Consider the following 15,000-nt stretch of genomic DNA (forward strand, 5'->3'; position numbering starts at 1 on the left):
TTTGTGTTGTAACATATCCTCCTTTACACATGCAGTAAACTTTGTAACGTATTGGACCGGTTGAGTATGATTGCCGAGAACGTAGTGAAGAGAACCGGCTTCTTCGTCAACCGATACGATTACCACTGTCACACGTTACGGCCTGACGACAGGTAAGGGAGAAGAAATGTTTATGTTAATCTTTTTAATTAATTACTTTTATTTAACCTTCTCTGGCTTTACTTTAACTGAGCTGTAATATTAATGTGTATTTTAATATAAAGTATTTATTATTGACAGTTGATATGCATCTAATTTGTTGAGCTGACTAGCAAAAACTTATGAATAATAACTTGTTTTTTCTTTTCTTTTTTGTGCACAGATGGGGGGATTTGGGAGGACTGGTTACCGCTCATGGTAGAACACAGGTACGCAAGTGAACAGTTTACATTCGTCTCTTAAACTGGTGTCTAAAAGGTTAGAATTTTATCGATTATCTGCCTGCTTCAGGGTTTTTTTTTCCACAACAGATCTATAGGATCAAGGTCAGGACTTTGATTGGCCATTTCAGTTTATTAAAGGTGGGGTCCGCGTCGTTTGAGAAATGCTTCAGAAAACTGAGTCGGGCCGACAAACAAAACAAACGTGTAGCCAGTGAGCATAAAGGGGCGTGTCTTGTCAATATGCAGGAGAGAGAGTGTTCAGTGTGCATGTCTGACATTAGCAGAAAGCGACTGAAACATTGACATGGCGGATAAAAACGAAAAGTGAAAAAAGGCTTACGATAAGGCAAGAAGCAGGACCCGTGTTAATATAGGATCAGCTTTCCAGGGCTGGAGAGAACTGAACGTCTTCCGGGTGAAACGGAGCTGAACCTTTCACGGTACAACACACAGTACTACAAAAACACATTTGTATTACTGTAGTATTACTCCTTGAGTTCGTTTATTGATAAAAATATCCCCTCGGTCAGCTGCCCCAGCAGGTTCCGCCACAATAGTTGCCTGGGTTACGTATGTATGTGTGGGGCGGAGCTATCAAACAGGGGTGACACCCATTTGGGTTAGGGGCGTGTTTGTTTTTGTGAATTCAAATGTCAACACTGGCTTTCAAACATCGTACACTCCACCTTTAATGTTATTCTTCTTTATTCTTTTTTGGTAGAATGACTTGTGTGCTTAAGGTCATTGCCTTGCTGCATGACCCACTTTCTCTTGAGATTCAGTTCATGGGCAGATTTTCTGACTGTTTTTCTTTGCAATTCAAAACAATGATGCTACCACCACCATGTTTCACAATTGGCATAAGGATGCTGGAATGAAGGAATTTTCTGTCTACTAACATAACACTTCTCGTTTACGTTTTTTTCTGAAGTGGAAATGATTTTTGGACACCATATTGTTATTCAGAGATTTTCTGATGGTGAACTCGTGAATATTAGCATTAGCTAATGTGTCAGAGGCATTTAGTTGCTTAGAAGTTACCCAGGGTTCCTTTAAGACCCTGCAAGGGTAACAGTGGTCTTGAATTGTCCTCCATTTTGACACAAACTGTTTGAATGTGAATTGATAAAGTCCAAACTCTTCAGAGATGAGCCACTACTCTCAGGATACACTTCCACAATCATGTTTGTGAAGATCAGACTTCTAAACGATCACATTCCTTTAATTAAATCTGGTCGTTCATTCACACCTTATTGCAATGCCATTTATTTCCACTCATCCTAGAGGTTCACATACTTTTGTCACTCACAGATCTGTAATATCGGAGCTTTTTCCTCAATAAATAACTGAACAAGAATCATATTCTTGACTCGTTTGTTTACTCGGGTTCTCTAATGCTGTTTAGATCATATTTATGTAGAACTCTAGACAATTCAAAACCACTGCACCACTGCATCTCTATAGTCCATTAAAAGAAATCTACATATCAAGTAGTTTATTGTTTATTTTAGCGACAACAAAAACGTCTGTAGTTGTGCTTTCTTTGCAGACGGGAGTTTTGAGGACTAACTGTGTGGACTGCTTGGATCGTACCAACACCGCCCAGTTCATGGTGGGAAAATGTGCTCTGGCGTATCAGCTTTATGCCTTGGGGATGATCGACAAACCAAAATTGCAGTTTGACACAGACTGCGTCAGGTAAAATCTTAAGCAGGACTTTTTTTTTGTTCAAGTCCAGGTATATTTTATCAGCAGCTTATGCCGATAGATTTGGCGGCAAATTAACGTAAAGGATATTCCAAGCATGAGATGTTAAATTGTTGTTGAATTTACCTTTAATATCAGTAACGTAAATGGCAACCAAATATACATCATCGATTCAGCATATGACATGAGGTTCAGACTATGACAAAATTCTTGTTGACTGTGTAGATTTTCTGAAGTGTAGTCTAAGTGTCTTGTTGTACCTCAGCAAGTGAGTGAAAGACAGACCATAAAAATGCTTTGTAAGCTGTTGATGAAGTTGATGGAGGACATCCTTGGCTACCTAGACCTACAGCAAGGGAAAATCTAGACATATTTTTGTAAAAAAAAAAAACAACAACTCAGTAATATGATTCCTCTCATTCATTGGCTCATTAAAGGTGGGGTCTCCGTTGTTTGAAAGCCAATGTTGACATTTGAAATCACCAAAACAAGCATGCCCCTAACCCAAATGGGTCCCACCCCTGTATTGATAGCTCCGCCCACACATACATGCGTAACTAATGGAAAGAAATGTGTCTTTATCATAGCTGAAGGGAAGAACAATACGATTGCAGGTAAACAAACAAGCAAAAATGACACACAAGCATAATCATGCAAAGGACGGCATATATTAGTTCTGTGTAACAAAGCAAAACCAACGTTACTCACCTATCGAGAAGGAAAAAAGCGCCTCGGCGTCTTAAGTAAAGTCGGCCGCATATTCACAGATTCGAGTTTCCCGAGTCAATAACTCCTGAGCTAAACGTTGTTACTAGCAAAACGGAAGACAGTGTTTAGCTCAGGAGTTATTGACTCAGGAAACTCCAATCTGTGAATATTCAGCCAACTTCCTGCTCCTTCAGTTCTCTCCAGCGCTGGAAAGCTGATCCTATATTAACACGGTCCTACTTCTTGCCTCATCGTAAGCCTTTCTTCGCTTTCTTTCTTTGTTTTTATCCTCCATGTCAATGTTAAAACCGCTTTCTGCTAATGTCACACATGCGCACTGAACACTCTGTCCGCCCATATTGACAAGACCCGCCCCCTTTCTGCTCATTGGCTACACGTTTGTTTTGATTTTTGTTTTGTTTGTCGTCCCGGCTCAGTTTTCTGAAGCATTTCTCAAACAACGGAGACCCCACCTTTTAATGTCAAAGTTTGAATGCCAGAAATGAATGTGGTGGCAAAGATGATAAACAGGTTGCATTTTGTTGTTTTGTCATTAAGTTTTGTATATTTTCTTTGGGAAAAGTGTCAAAAATCTTTTCTGGGTTTTCTACTTTGATCAAGAGTTTGGCTGAAAGTGCTTGGCCCCATAATCGCTACTTGCTTTTGCAGTATATTATAGGATCGTGTATAGAAACAAGTTAAAATGAAAGGATATAAATACCATGATTAAAATAGTAGTTTGAATTGGATGAACAGGTTGTTCGAGGAGCTTTATGAAGATCACGGGGACACTCTGTCGCTGCAGTACGGCGGCTCGCAGCTCGTCCACAGAGTCAAGACTTATCGCAAGATTGCACCATGGACGCAGCACTCCAAAGACATCATGCAGACGCTGTCCCGTTACTACAGCAATGCTTTCTCAGGTACCTCAAGAAAAGAATTACACAAATCTGTAATCACAAACCTAATCCTTACATACATTAAAACCTTGTCCTAGAGCTTATGGACCATTTAGAAGCCATGTTGCTCATATTGCCATGTTGTTATTGGTAGAGATGTTTGCTATGGACTTTTCATTCGGGTTCATTATTCATAATCGATTATTAATACTTTGCAACATATAAGCTAATAAAATTAGGCACGGTACTGGCAGGTTGAACAAATAAGAGCAGAAATCTTGCACTTTTTGAATGGTATGCCTAGAAGCTCCGCCCCCTTTCACCATCTAGCATGCTTTAAACAACAACTTAATGAATCTGTAAAGTGTTATATTTTGTTAAGCGGTTTTTATTTATGATATTACATTCTCTACTCCACTTAAAACTGAAATTATGGACATGCTTATTTATTTATTTGTTTGTTTGTTTGTTTGTTTGTTTGTTTATTTATTTATTTTATTGGCCCTAGGGAATTACTTTGAAATTGTGTATTGTGATTTGTTTTATTGCTAAATGGAGAGCGGGGGGTGGGGGGGGATGTGTCGATATTGCGCAAGTCTACTAAACACATTTGTGTAAAAGTCAGAGAAGTGTTAGGAAGAGTTCATTATTACCTAAAATCATTAGTCAGAACCTTTTATGAACAGGATGAATTTTGGGCTACAGAATTATGTAATTGGTGCTCTAATTATCCTCATTTTATTAGAACTCTTCAATCGTTAGTAAGTAATATTCAGCCTAATCTGACTGGCCCTCTTAAATACGGCCTCTTGTGGTTATTGTGCGCCATTCTTTTCCCCATGGAAACAAACCCATGTCTGTTCTCCATGGTTACAGAGCTCTTTGGCACTGCTTAAGCTCCCATATTAAAATACAGCATTGCCCTTCAGCCCAATCAAGAAAGCAATAAGAGCTCTCACCAAGCAACAATTCCTCATATCGGTCTTTGGGCTCGTCTGTGGAGACACGATGCTTTAACACAAATCTCATTTCCTCTTTTTTATACCTCATTTTGAAAGTGCACAGCGACAGCACAAGTAATAACGTGATAAGTTTTAGTCACGTTCTACTCTGTCTTACTAGGCATCGTTGACATTATGTCATTAGAGGTTTGTAGAAAACAAGATCACTGAGATGAGTCAGTTTTTTCCCCCTCCAAGTCCATATTAGCGATCACTATAGCATTATTTCTTTGCTTGACGAGCATGTGAAATCGTTAGTGGAAAAGGAAGTGCGATGCACGTGATAACGGTGTTATGTATGAATATAAAACAGTTAATAATGAGAAATTATAAAGAGGATTGTCTTCAGAGAGCATCGAATAATTATATTCATTCATTCATTTTCTACCGCTTATCCGAACTACCTCGGGTCACGGGGAGCCTGTGCCTATCTCAGGCGTTATCGGGCATCAAGGCAGGATACACCCTGGACGGAGTGCCAACCCATCGCAGGGCACACACACACTCTCATTCACTCACGCACTCACACACTACGGACAATTTTCCAGAGATGCCAATCAACCTACCATGCATGTCTTTGGACTGGGGGAGGAAACCGGAGTACCCGGAGGAAACCCCCGAGGCACGGGGAGAACATGCAAACTCCACACACACAAGGTGGAGGTGGGAATCGAACCCCCAACCCTGGAGGCGTGAGGCGAACGTGCTAACCACTAAGCCACCGTACCCCCCGAATAATTATATATTAATATTAAATCTAGGCATTAGAGCCTAGTCGTTTGCAAGGAATTAGCCCTTGCTTAAAAGGTAATGATAGCCACTGACAGCTAGACAAAAAGTTCCAACGCTTGCTGTGAGCCCATATGGCATCCATCATCAGGTAATCATCGAATATATCTGCTTTTCAAACCAGGAACCTACTGTACTTGGAACATAAATGGAATTCTAGTCTGAGGTTCTCAAAACAACAACAACAAAAAATAGATAGCAAACCTAACATATTGCACGTATTGAACCACCCAGACTATGTATTATGTCTTCTGTCATTGTAACCGGAGCATCTTCACCTACTTTCTTCTCCATCGCTTTTTTTTCCCCCTAAATGTGTGCTTGACTGCTAATTCACCCAATTTTCCCTTCACACTCAACCTTATTTGCTTTTCTCTTCTCTTCAGGAGTGTGTAATACGACTTCACTATTCTTCACTATTCATCTTATTCAGGCAGAATTATTTTATGACTGTGCAGATGTCATGTCCAAAGTCCTTTTGAAATTGAAATTAGCATGAGCAAAGGAGACAAAAGTAGCAAAAAAAATGCATGACGTCGTATTAGCAATAAATACCTGTCATACAGCCGTCTTCATTTTTCTACTTCTAACCTTGTACATGTCAGACAACATGTACACTGCATGGAGCTGTCTGCTATGGGACTGTCGTAGGAGCTACAGGTGACCTCCAAAGCTAGCAATAACCTTCATTCATTTGTTTTGATGTATTGATTTTACTCACTCACTCACTCACTCATTTTCTACCACTTATCCGAACTACCTCAGGTCACGGGGAGCCTGTGCCTATCTCAGGCGTCATCGTGTATCAACGCAGGATACACCCTGGACGGAGTGCCAACCCATCGCAGGGCACACACACACTCTCATTCACTCATGCACTCACACACTACGGACAATCTTCCAGAGATGCCAATCAACCTACCATGCATGTCTTTGGACCGGGGGAGGAAACCGGAGTACCCGGAGGAAACCCCTGAGGCACGGGGAGAACATGTTAACTCCACACACACAAGGCGGAGGCGGGAATCGAACCTCCAACCCTGGAGGTGTGAGGCGAACGTGCTAACCACTAAGCCACCGTGCCCTCCCGTATTGATTTTATGTTTAACAAATTGTTCTAAGCACTTCTCTACTGATGCGCTGTGAAGCATCGTGGTATCTACCAGCTTCCCATTATACTCCCCTACTTTGCATTTCCTCAACGATATCTTTGACTTTTCTTTGAAATTTCCTGACATCAGCGGTTATGTGACTATGTTCTGAATGCAGGTTCAGTGGTTTTTTCCATTCTTAGTTAACTGGTTCCACATCCCCTAGAGAATTTCTCCCACACCACCCCATAGCTGCACTTTCTCCACCGGTTTTCAGTAACTGCATGAATCAGATTCAAAGCACTGATGCTTGCCTACAAATGAACTTCCCATGGGTGTCCGAAAATCTGAGTCACTGGCTGACTTCAAATGACTGTTGAAGACCGACCTCTTCCAGAAATATTTAATTTATTTTCTTTCTTAAGAAATGTTTGCGTGCTATATTTAATCCCAACAAAGATGATATCCTTAGTCTGTGACCTAGTGAACCAATATTGATGTATTTATTGATGGAGACTTTTGTAATTTGCTCTGGATAAGGCCAAATGGTACACCCTGGACGGAGTCCCAACCCATTGCAGGGCACACACACACTCATTCACTCACGCACTCACACACTACGGACAATTTTCCAGAGATGCCAATCAACCTACCATGCATGTCTTTGGACCGGGGGAGGAAACCGGAGTACCCGGAGGAAACCCCCAAGCCACGGGGAGAACATGCAAACTCCACACACACAAAGCGGAGGCGGGAATCAAACCCCCAACCCTGGAGGTGTGAGGCGAACGTGCTAACCACTAAGCCACCGGCTTGAGTTGGAATTTATCTCCAAGTAATGTGTCACTAAGGGGTTAATCAAACCTTTCTGCAAGACTCCACATGTGCAGCCAGTTTTTAAATAACTTGGAGGCTGAACGTATACCTCTGGTTTCACTAGAGGTACCACTGACAGGCTCAAAACTTGTCATAGCAGCTACTTTTAAAATCCTGGTGTGATCAAATCCCTTATTCCTTATTTCAAAGGCCATACATTTTACACCTCATCTCAAGAAAATATGTAGTAGGCAGGGAAAGTGTTGACCTCAGGACCCTAGCAGGGCCCTAGAGTACTCATGGCCTGGACTTTAAATAGTGTCTGCACCACCTCATGAATGGCATGAGATGTTGACTGGATGTTTTACTGTTGAAAATTTCACCCTTTCTGCAGGTACTGCATCCTGGCCTCACTGATATCAGACCTCAACAGAGATGTTGGTCAGTTGTTCTAACTTGAGGCATGATTAAATGTAGACCTGACAAGTCAAACAAATCTTCTGCCAACATAATTTTGTTTTCAAAAGGTTTACTGTCCAGTAATAAATTTCACAGAGCGAATAGGGTCCTAAAGACACCCCTCATTCTGTATGCTAAGATGATCCTCGCTATGTAACCTCAGGACTGGTTCACAATGGTGGAACATGGCTCTAGCACACAGATTCCTATTAAGGTTTGCACAATTTAGGTTCTATACTTCAGTATCTTAAGAAGCTAGGTTCACCTAGAGCAGGGGTCGGCAACCCGCGGCTCCGGAGCCGCAAGTGGTCTTTTATCCCTCTGCTGCGGCTCCCTGTAGATTTGAAAAATAAATATTTCATTTAAATTTATTTTATTTTAGATCTAAAATTCTAAGATTATGATGCTCTTGTAACATTAAAATAAACTGTTTAATTTTTTTGTCGCTCAAAATATACGTCATAACTGCCGACTTGTGAAATCCGACACACAGAAGCAGACGCATTTTTGGTTTGCTGCAGCCGGCAAGTTAAAATTTTGATGTCACGAATACGAAGATCAGGGCTGTCAAGTGTCACACATTGAGAGTGACAGTCACACATTTAGGTCTTTTCTCACGCTCTCCTGCCACACATCGTATTTCTCACGCAGAAAAACTTTTTGACTATTTATCATATATTTAATAAGCCGCAGCGCCCAAAATGTATCAGTCCGCACCGCTGTCTCTATGGAACCGGGCAGGAATCAAGCGCGTCAACCCTGGAGCTCTTAGTCGAACCTGACACTTATCAGCCAATCAAAAAAAGGAAGCTACACAATAGCCAATCAGAAAATAGCACTATTGTATATGAGTAAGATTTAACGCAACAACCAATGGAAAAAAAAACATTCATTAGCGAGGATATTTTCGATGGTCGGTTTTAATTTCGTTTACTAGGTAGCAGTTCATTGATTTCATAAATGAACACACTACAATTTTTTTTCTATAATTTCTACAAAGGTAAAAAACGATATATGCAGTGTTATCTTCGTTTTAGATGTCAAAAGGGTTTTGTGGCTCCCTGTGTTTTTTTTTTTCTGTGGAAAACGGGTCCAATTGGCTCTTTGAGTGTTTAAGGTTGCCGACCCCTGGTCTAGAGTGATAGCCTGACGATCTTTTCATCCCGACGTGTAACAGACAGGAGTTGTACTTCTGTTCTTGCTCTATTATTAGGTGGCTGAACAAATTCAGAAATGTTTTATTATCAGTTGGACCCCAAGCATCTGGAGCCCCTGACATAAAATCACAACCCATCAACCAGCTGGATTTAATGGCAGTCCTACTTGCCAATCTTTTAGACAACAATTCTGCCAACCACCAAGGAAACATCTCACCACACCTTGAGTGGAATTTCCTCACAGGGGTCTCTCTAATGGCAGCCTTACAGAAGACAACTCATCATAGAAAAGAATGTGCTGGTCCTCACTTTCCACAGTTCTATACGCTTATCTTGATTTTTGGATTCTGCAAAATGGTGGAAAATCAGGTGATAACCAGCAAGAACTTAGTTCCACTAGTAAACACTAGTAAATTTCTGGATGAGCGTGTCTACTGTCCAAAATGTATGGACAGATTTAGCAACCGATACAATAGGTTGCATCCTGTGAATAGTCCTGTTCCTAAAAAAGTAACTCTCAGGGACTGATGGAGATTGAGAAGTTCTCTTACCTGCTAATTATAGGCCTTTCTTTCTTTCTTTCTTTCTTTCTTTCTTTCTTTCTTTCTTTCTTTCTTTCTTTCGTCCTTGCGTCCTTGTGTACTTTGCATGTTTTGTCAAAATGCTAAACATGAGTGAGTGAAAACGCAAGGCTCATTAAGTGACTCAAGTCCAAAATAGATCTTTGCTATTAAACTAATAGCACTGTGCTAAGTATAAAACATCTCTATTTAAAGGTTTTTTGTTAGGGTGAAAATCTTTTAATAGGAACAACATTTTCGTCTTGTTCGGTCTGAATGATTCAGGTGGAATATTAAATGGGTTTTTACTACACAAGCAACACATATTGACCGGTTATGCGGTTCACTGTATGTTGTTTTAATGAGCTTGTATGCAAAACTAGCCATCGAGATTTTTTTTTAATCCCTACAGTCATGAGCAATGATAGATGATGTGTATTTTCCAAGCGGTCTACTCAGTCACTGTACATTGCACCTTGCACGTCGTATCCCCTCAGCACGTGATATATCACGTATAGACAGAAACACATGTCTGTTCACTTGCGTCAATACATATCCATCTGACAAGTGCTTGTGGCTGAGATAGTGTGCATGTTCATGTTCACGTGTTCGTGTATTTAGCGTTGATGATTATCTCAGCTTTATTGAATATACAAGATGCTGGAGTTGCCTTGAGGGATTAGCGGTATAAAGAGACGGAGAGACATGAAACGAGGAAATTATTTGCTGTCATGCACCCTAATTTAACTTTTAATTACAGCCTGAAGCAGTTAGCACTGCATGGGGCTATTCAGAGAAATGACAGGGATAGAAAGCCTGAGAGATGTCTAGAATGATGGACTTTGTTTTGTATCCATTGGTGCACAAGCTGCTACTCCTAGTACTAAAGCCTTAATGACTTGTTTTCCAGTTCGTCTTCTTATAGCATTATTATCATCATGTCTCTGTTTTTTTCTTTACCCCTCTCTTCTACTTACCTCCTACACACACACACTTTCTTCTGACTCTCAGATGCCGACAGACAGGATTCCATAAACCTTTTTCTCCAGGTGTACCAGCCTTCAGAGAACAAGCCACACTTGTGGGAACTTCCTACCGACTTTTACCTCCACCAGAGCAACACCATGGCTCTGCTCCAAGAGAGACGCAGGTGTGTGTGTGTGTGTGTATGCATGAGTGTGTGAGAGTTCATTTAAGAAACATTTGAACAAGTGTATGCAGGCTATCAAATAAAGATTTTGGCACCGTTCTTGGAATTGTTTCAAGTTCTGGTACCTGATTACCTGCATTACCAGATTGACAGACGTGGATCATCCATATTGTTTAAATGATATGATCTATGCGAGTGTGAGTTTTAATCATAGAAGATATATTTTATTACAAATAACTACCACACGGCGATCTCGGCCATGGACGGCTGTAGCGTCGTCAGGATTTGAGTTTTTTTTGGGGTCTCAGTGGTGGATAGTAGTAGAAAGATCTAGTAGATTTTCAGGGCTTTAACATGGTGACTCAATTTTTTTTTTTTGGGCCTTGACCACATAGGCCATTTTATTGAAGAGTGTGCACTGCTTAGTGCACTGAAAATCTTATAGATTGAGCCATAAATATATAGGTCAGCTTTTACAAAATAAAAAATGGAACAGAAGGAATCTAACCTATTTCATGTATCGTGTGCTGACGTGATTACTACAAATTCCAAACAAATTGAATAAAAGCCCTTTTCTCTGTGCAATAGAAGCAGGGTCAGATTGAAGGGTATTATCATGCTCAATAGAATGGCAACAAAGTTTAAAGAGAAAACTGGTGGCTCTGTTATGCTTTCTCTGGCACAGTAGGCATCCATGTTCTGGTTAGTCAAAAGGGTCACTGCAAACCAGAACTAGTTTTTTCAAACTTTAGGTTCTTCTCCCTGGTGGGTGTGGTCACTTCCAGCATGACCCCGCCCCCATCCACAGGTTATGTTGATGAGTATAAATGTTTATGCTATGGCCTTCAGTCAACAGATTTGAACACGTTTTGGAGAGAAGTGTTCAAACTGTGCTCTCTAGCACCTCTGGTGGCTCATTTGTCTCCGACAACTTATGGAACGTTCACACGTACAGTAATTTTTATCTCTGATCTTTACTTCCAGTTGCTGTATTATGAATTGGCCAGTAGGCGTTGCTATGCATTTGCTGTGCCATAGCGATAACGTTTTTAAACGTTCATAAAACGAAACATTCTACAGAGCTCACATGCGCTCTGCTGTCTTCGCTCCCATTTCACCAAGTCGATTTGTTGTGTTGCTGGACACAAGTACATCTAATCAATAACACTGGCTGTCACTCATATCACTGGAAGTCTCCAGCTCTCATTGAAAACAAATAATCTCCGGTTGCTTTGTCGCTGTGAGTCACTGTATGTCTAAACCACCTTTTACCGAGGCACTTTATGTTAGCTTTTCTATTGGGAACTGTGATGTTATATTAAAAGAACTCTAAAATAATCCAGGCTGTGAATTACTCGCATGCAAATTTAAAATAAATAAATAAATAAAATTATTGTGTCTTTTATATTGTTCAAGCAGTTACACTTACTGGTGGGCAGACAGCTTGTTGTCCTACCTTCCAGTTCCTTATGATGAAGGTATGTGACTATTTTTTTATATTATTATTATTATATTATTATAATTAAAAATCTTTGTTTATCACATAATTTCTGGTAGCTGCTCTTCTAATGCGCCTAAATGTCAGGTAAATTTAAATAAATGAATTCATTAATTAATAAACAAACAAATGCACAAATAAAATGCTCTATAGCTATATATAGTCTAGATCTATATATCTTACACTAGATTATATATTGTTTATTACATATTTTGTGGTTGCTGCGGTTTTGATGTAAATAATTGGCCGGTAATATTTATTTAATTAATTAAATGCTCTGTAGGGAATGATTGATATATATCTTACGCTAGACTAAGAAGTAAATGTTTTTCTTTCTTTTATAAATACAGGAAGTAACACTACAGCTGATTTATATCATTTTATATGCTCTTTTTTTGCAAATGTGTTAACCCAATATAATTTAATAATATGTCTTTTTATGTTTATTTTTATCGTTGTCTTTAAATTTTGTTGTGTCTCTTGCTGCCTTCTTTTTGCAGCCAGCCCTCTCTTCTAAAAAAAAAGAAAAAAAAAAAAGAATTTAATTTCACCGAGTTTTATCTTGGTTAAATAACGTTTACTGCTACTGCTGCTTAATAACAGGAAGAATGTGTGAACCTGTTAGATTTATCTGAATTTCTGCTCGAATTGCTTCTAAGAAAAAGAGGAGCAAACGTCACTCGTGTTATAATATCACAGTTACGTTTGTTTCTCAACTTCGAATTCAGATTTTATTATGTCCGTGTTATAAAAAAATCATTAAAATCTGTAGTGAGAGCAGGTAGCAGGTGGAGGAAAACCTGGAGAGGTGGAGGTTTGCGCTGGAGAGAAGAGGAATGAAAGTCAGTCGTAGTAAGACTGAATACATGTGTGTGAATGAAAGGGAGGGAAGTGGAACAGTAAGGTGAAGAGGTGAAGAAGGTACAGGAGCTTAAGTACTTGGGGTCAACAGTCCAGAGTAATGGAGAGAGTGGGAAAGAAGTAAAGAAGCGAGTGCAGGTTGGCAGGTTGGAATGGGTGGAGAAAGGTGTCAGGAGTTCTGTGTGATAGGAAAATATCAGCAAGAATCAAGGGGAAGGTGTACAGGACAGTGGTGAGACCGGCCATGATGTACGGTTTAGAGACAGCGTCACTGAAGAAGAGACAGGAGTCAGAGCTTGAGGTGGCCGAGCTGAAGATGTTGAGGTTCTCTTTGGGAGTGACAAGATTGGACAGGATTAGGAACGAGTACATCAGAGGGACAGCTCATGTTGGACGTTTGGGGGACAAAGTTAGGGAGGCCAGATTAAGATGGTTTGGACATGTTCAGAGGAGGGAGAGTGAGTATATTGGTAGGAGAATGTTGGACATGGAGCTGCCAGGCAGGAGGCAAAGAGGAAGGCCAAAGAGGAGGTATATGGATGTAATTAATGAGGATATGAAGCTAGTGGGTGCAAGTGTTGAGGATGCAGAAGATAGGGATAGGTGGAGAGAGATGATTCGCTGTGGCGACCCCTGAAGGGAAAAGCCGAAAGAAGAAGAAGAAGATAAAAAAAATCATTAAAATAAAATGATTCAAAAAAAGGATTTTAGCAATAAACTCTAATATTATTGAAATTAATTGGAATTAGCTGTATAAGGAAAAATAGACAAAATGTGAGACTGATATAAATATACTTTTTCTTTCTTTATTTAAATGTGGTTCATTGTAATGCAATATCTCTTCTGTAAAAAATATTTCTTTCAGTCCCCTGTGAGAAAAACAGGAAGATGGTGACGGTGAAGCGAGTGAATCGGTACGACGAGAGCATAGACATGTACGCGGAGTTCTTCAAACCTTACGAACTCACCTCTTTTGATGATACGTTCTGTATCGCCATGACCAATTCGGCAAGGTCGGTTCACGTTCAAGTTCACTTAACCATGCTGGCTTTCTTTGTACTTCCTCTGGAGGTTCTGTTAAAACCATGAGCGTAAATCCCAGTCCATCGTTACCTCCATTTTTGTTTGTTTTGTTTTAGGGAGTTTATGCCAAAAAGTGTTGGTCTGGATCACAGTCCTTTCACCGTGCGTAAACCTGAAGAGACCGGAAAATCAGTGCTCGGGTGAGCGTTTACTGTTCTTCAGCAAAATCAGCAATGTTTTAATGGCTTAAAAGAAGAAGCTGCTGTGTGTTTAAACTTGTGTTTTTGAGGCTCTGGGGTCAGGACCATTTCTAGAAAATAAAACAAAAGGAAGTTAGACATATCTTTTATCTAATTGGCTAAAGCTTGATTCCATTAATGGGTTCTAAGTGTCTTATAATATGATTTTTATTCATGAGCCATTAAACCAGATTAGTGACTGAATTTTTGAATTACTAGCCTTGGACCGAGGTCAGAGAATTAATTCAAAATTTTACAGAATCATTTTAGATTTCTCACAAGGATGATATTTAAATCATCAGAAATCAGTGTCAGTGCTCTTTTTCTCTGTTTCTCACTCCTTCGTCAAGCTTTATCATAGAGCAACCAGTCCTGCCCATGTGAAAATAAGAACCGTGATCCTTTGTGATCGGTGTGATTGAAGCCTTGCCAATCAACATGCTTTTTGCACTGGAGCTCCGCATGTAACAAAAAGTACAAAAATATAAATATGAACAATGAGACCACCAGGATCTGGAATGGTTAGAAGTTGTGTAGGTCTTTTAAACGCTCTGATAGTAACTGACACCTCCTAGAAGACATGCCACCTTTTCTCAACACTCCTCACTTTATTAATCATT

General features: G+C 40.0%; 1 protein-coding gene across 5 annotated transcripts in view; it reads left to right on the forward strand.

Moving 5' to 3' along the window:
* Positions 1 to 15,000, forward strand: part of fig4a (FIG4 phosphoinositide 5-phosphatase a) — a 46,068-nt gene that overhangs the window by 18,183 nt on the left and 12,885 nt on the right. For 4 of the 5 annotated variants that reach the window (XM_060883395.1, XM_060883396.1, XM_060883397.1 and 1 more), the window contains exons 13-20: positions 36 to 152; positions 362 to 407; positions 1,972 to 2,120; positions 3,594 to 3,760; positions 10,621 to 10,759; positions 12,176 to 12,237; positions 13,984 to 14,131; positions 14,258 to 14,341. In XM_060883395.1, the coding sequence (XP_060739378.1) occupies positions 36 to 152; positions 362 to 407; positions 1,972 to 2,120; positions 3,594 to 3,760; positions 10,621 to 10,759; positions 12,176 to 12,237; positions 13,984 to 14,131; positions 14,258 to 14,341 (912 nt within the window). The remainder of the gene's footprint in view (positions 1 to 35; positions 153 to 361; positions 408 to 1,971; positions 2,121 to 3,593; positions 3,761 to 10,620; positions 10,760 to 12,175; positions 12,238 to 13,983; positions 14,132 to 14,257; positions 14,342 to 15,000) is intronic. The other variant, XM_060883399.1, reaches the window with a different exon arrangement.

The sequence above is a fragment of the Tachysurus vachellii genome, chromosome 12 (assembly GCF_030014155.1).
Source record: "Tachysurus vachellii isolate PV-2020 chromosome 12, HZAU_Pvac_v1, whole genome shotgun sequence".
Lineage (NCBI taxonomy): Eukaryota > Metazoa > Chordata > Actinopteri > Siluriformes > Bagridae > Tachysurus > Tachysurus vachellii.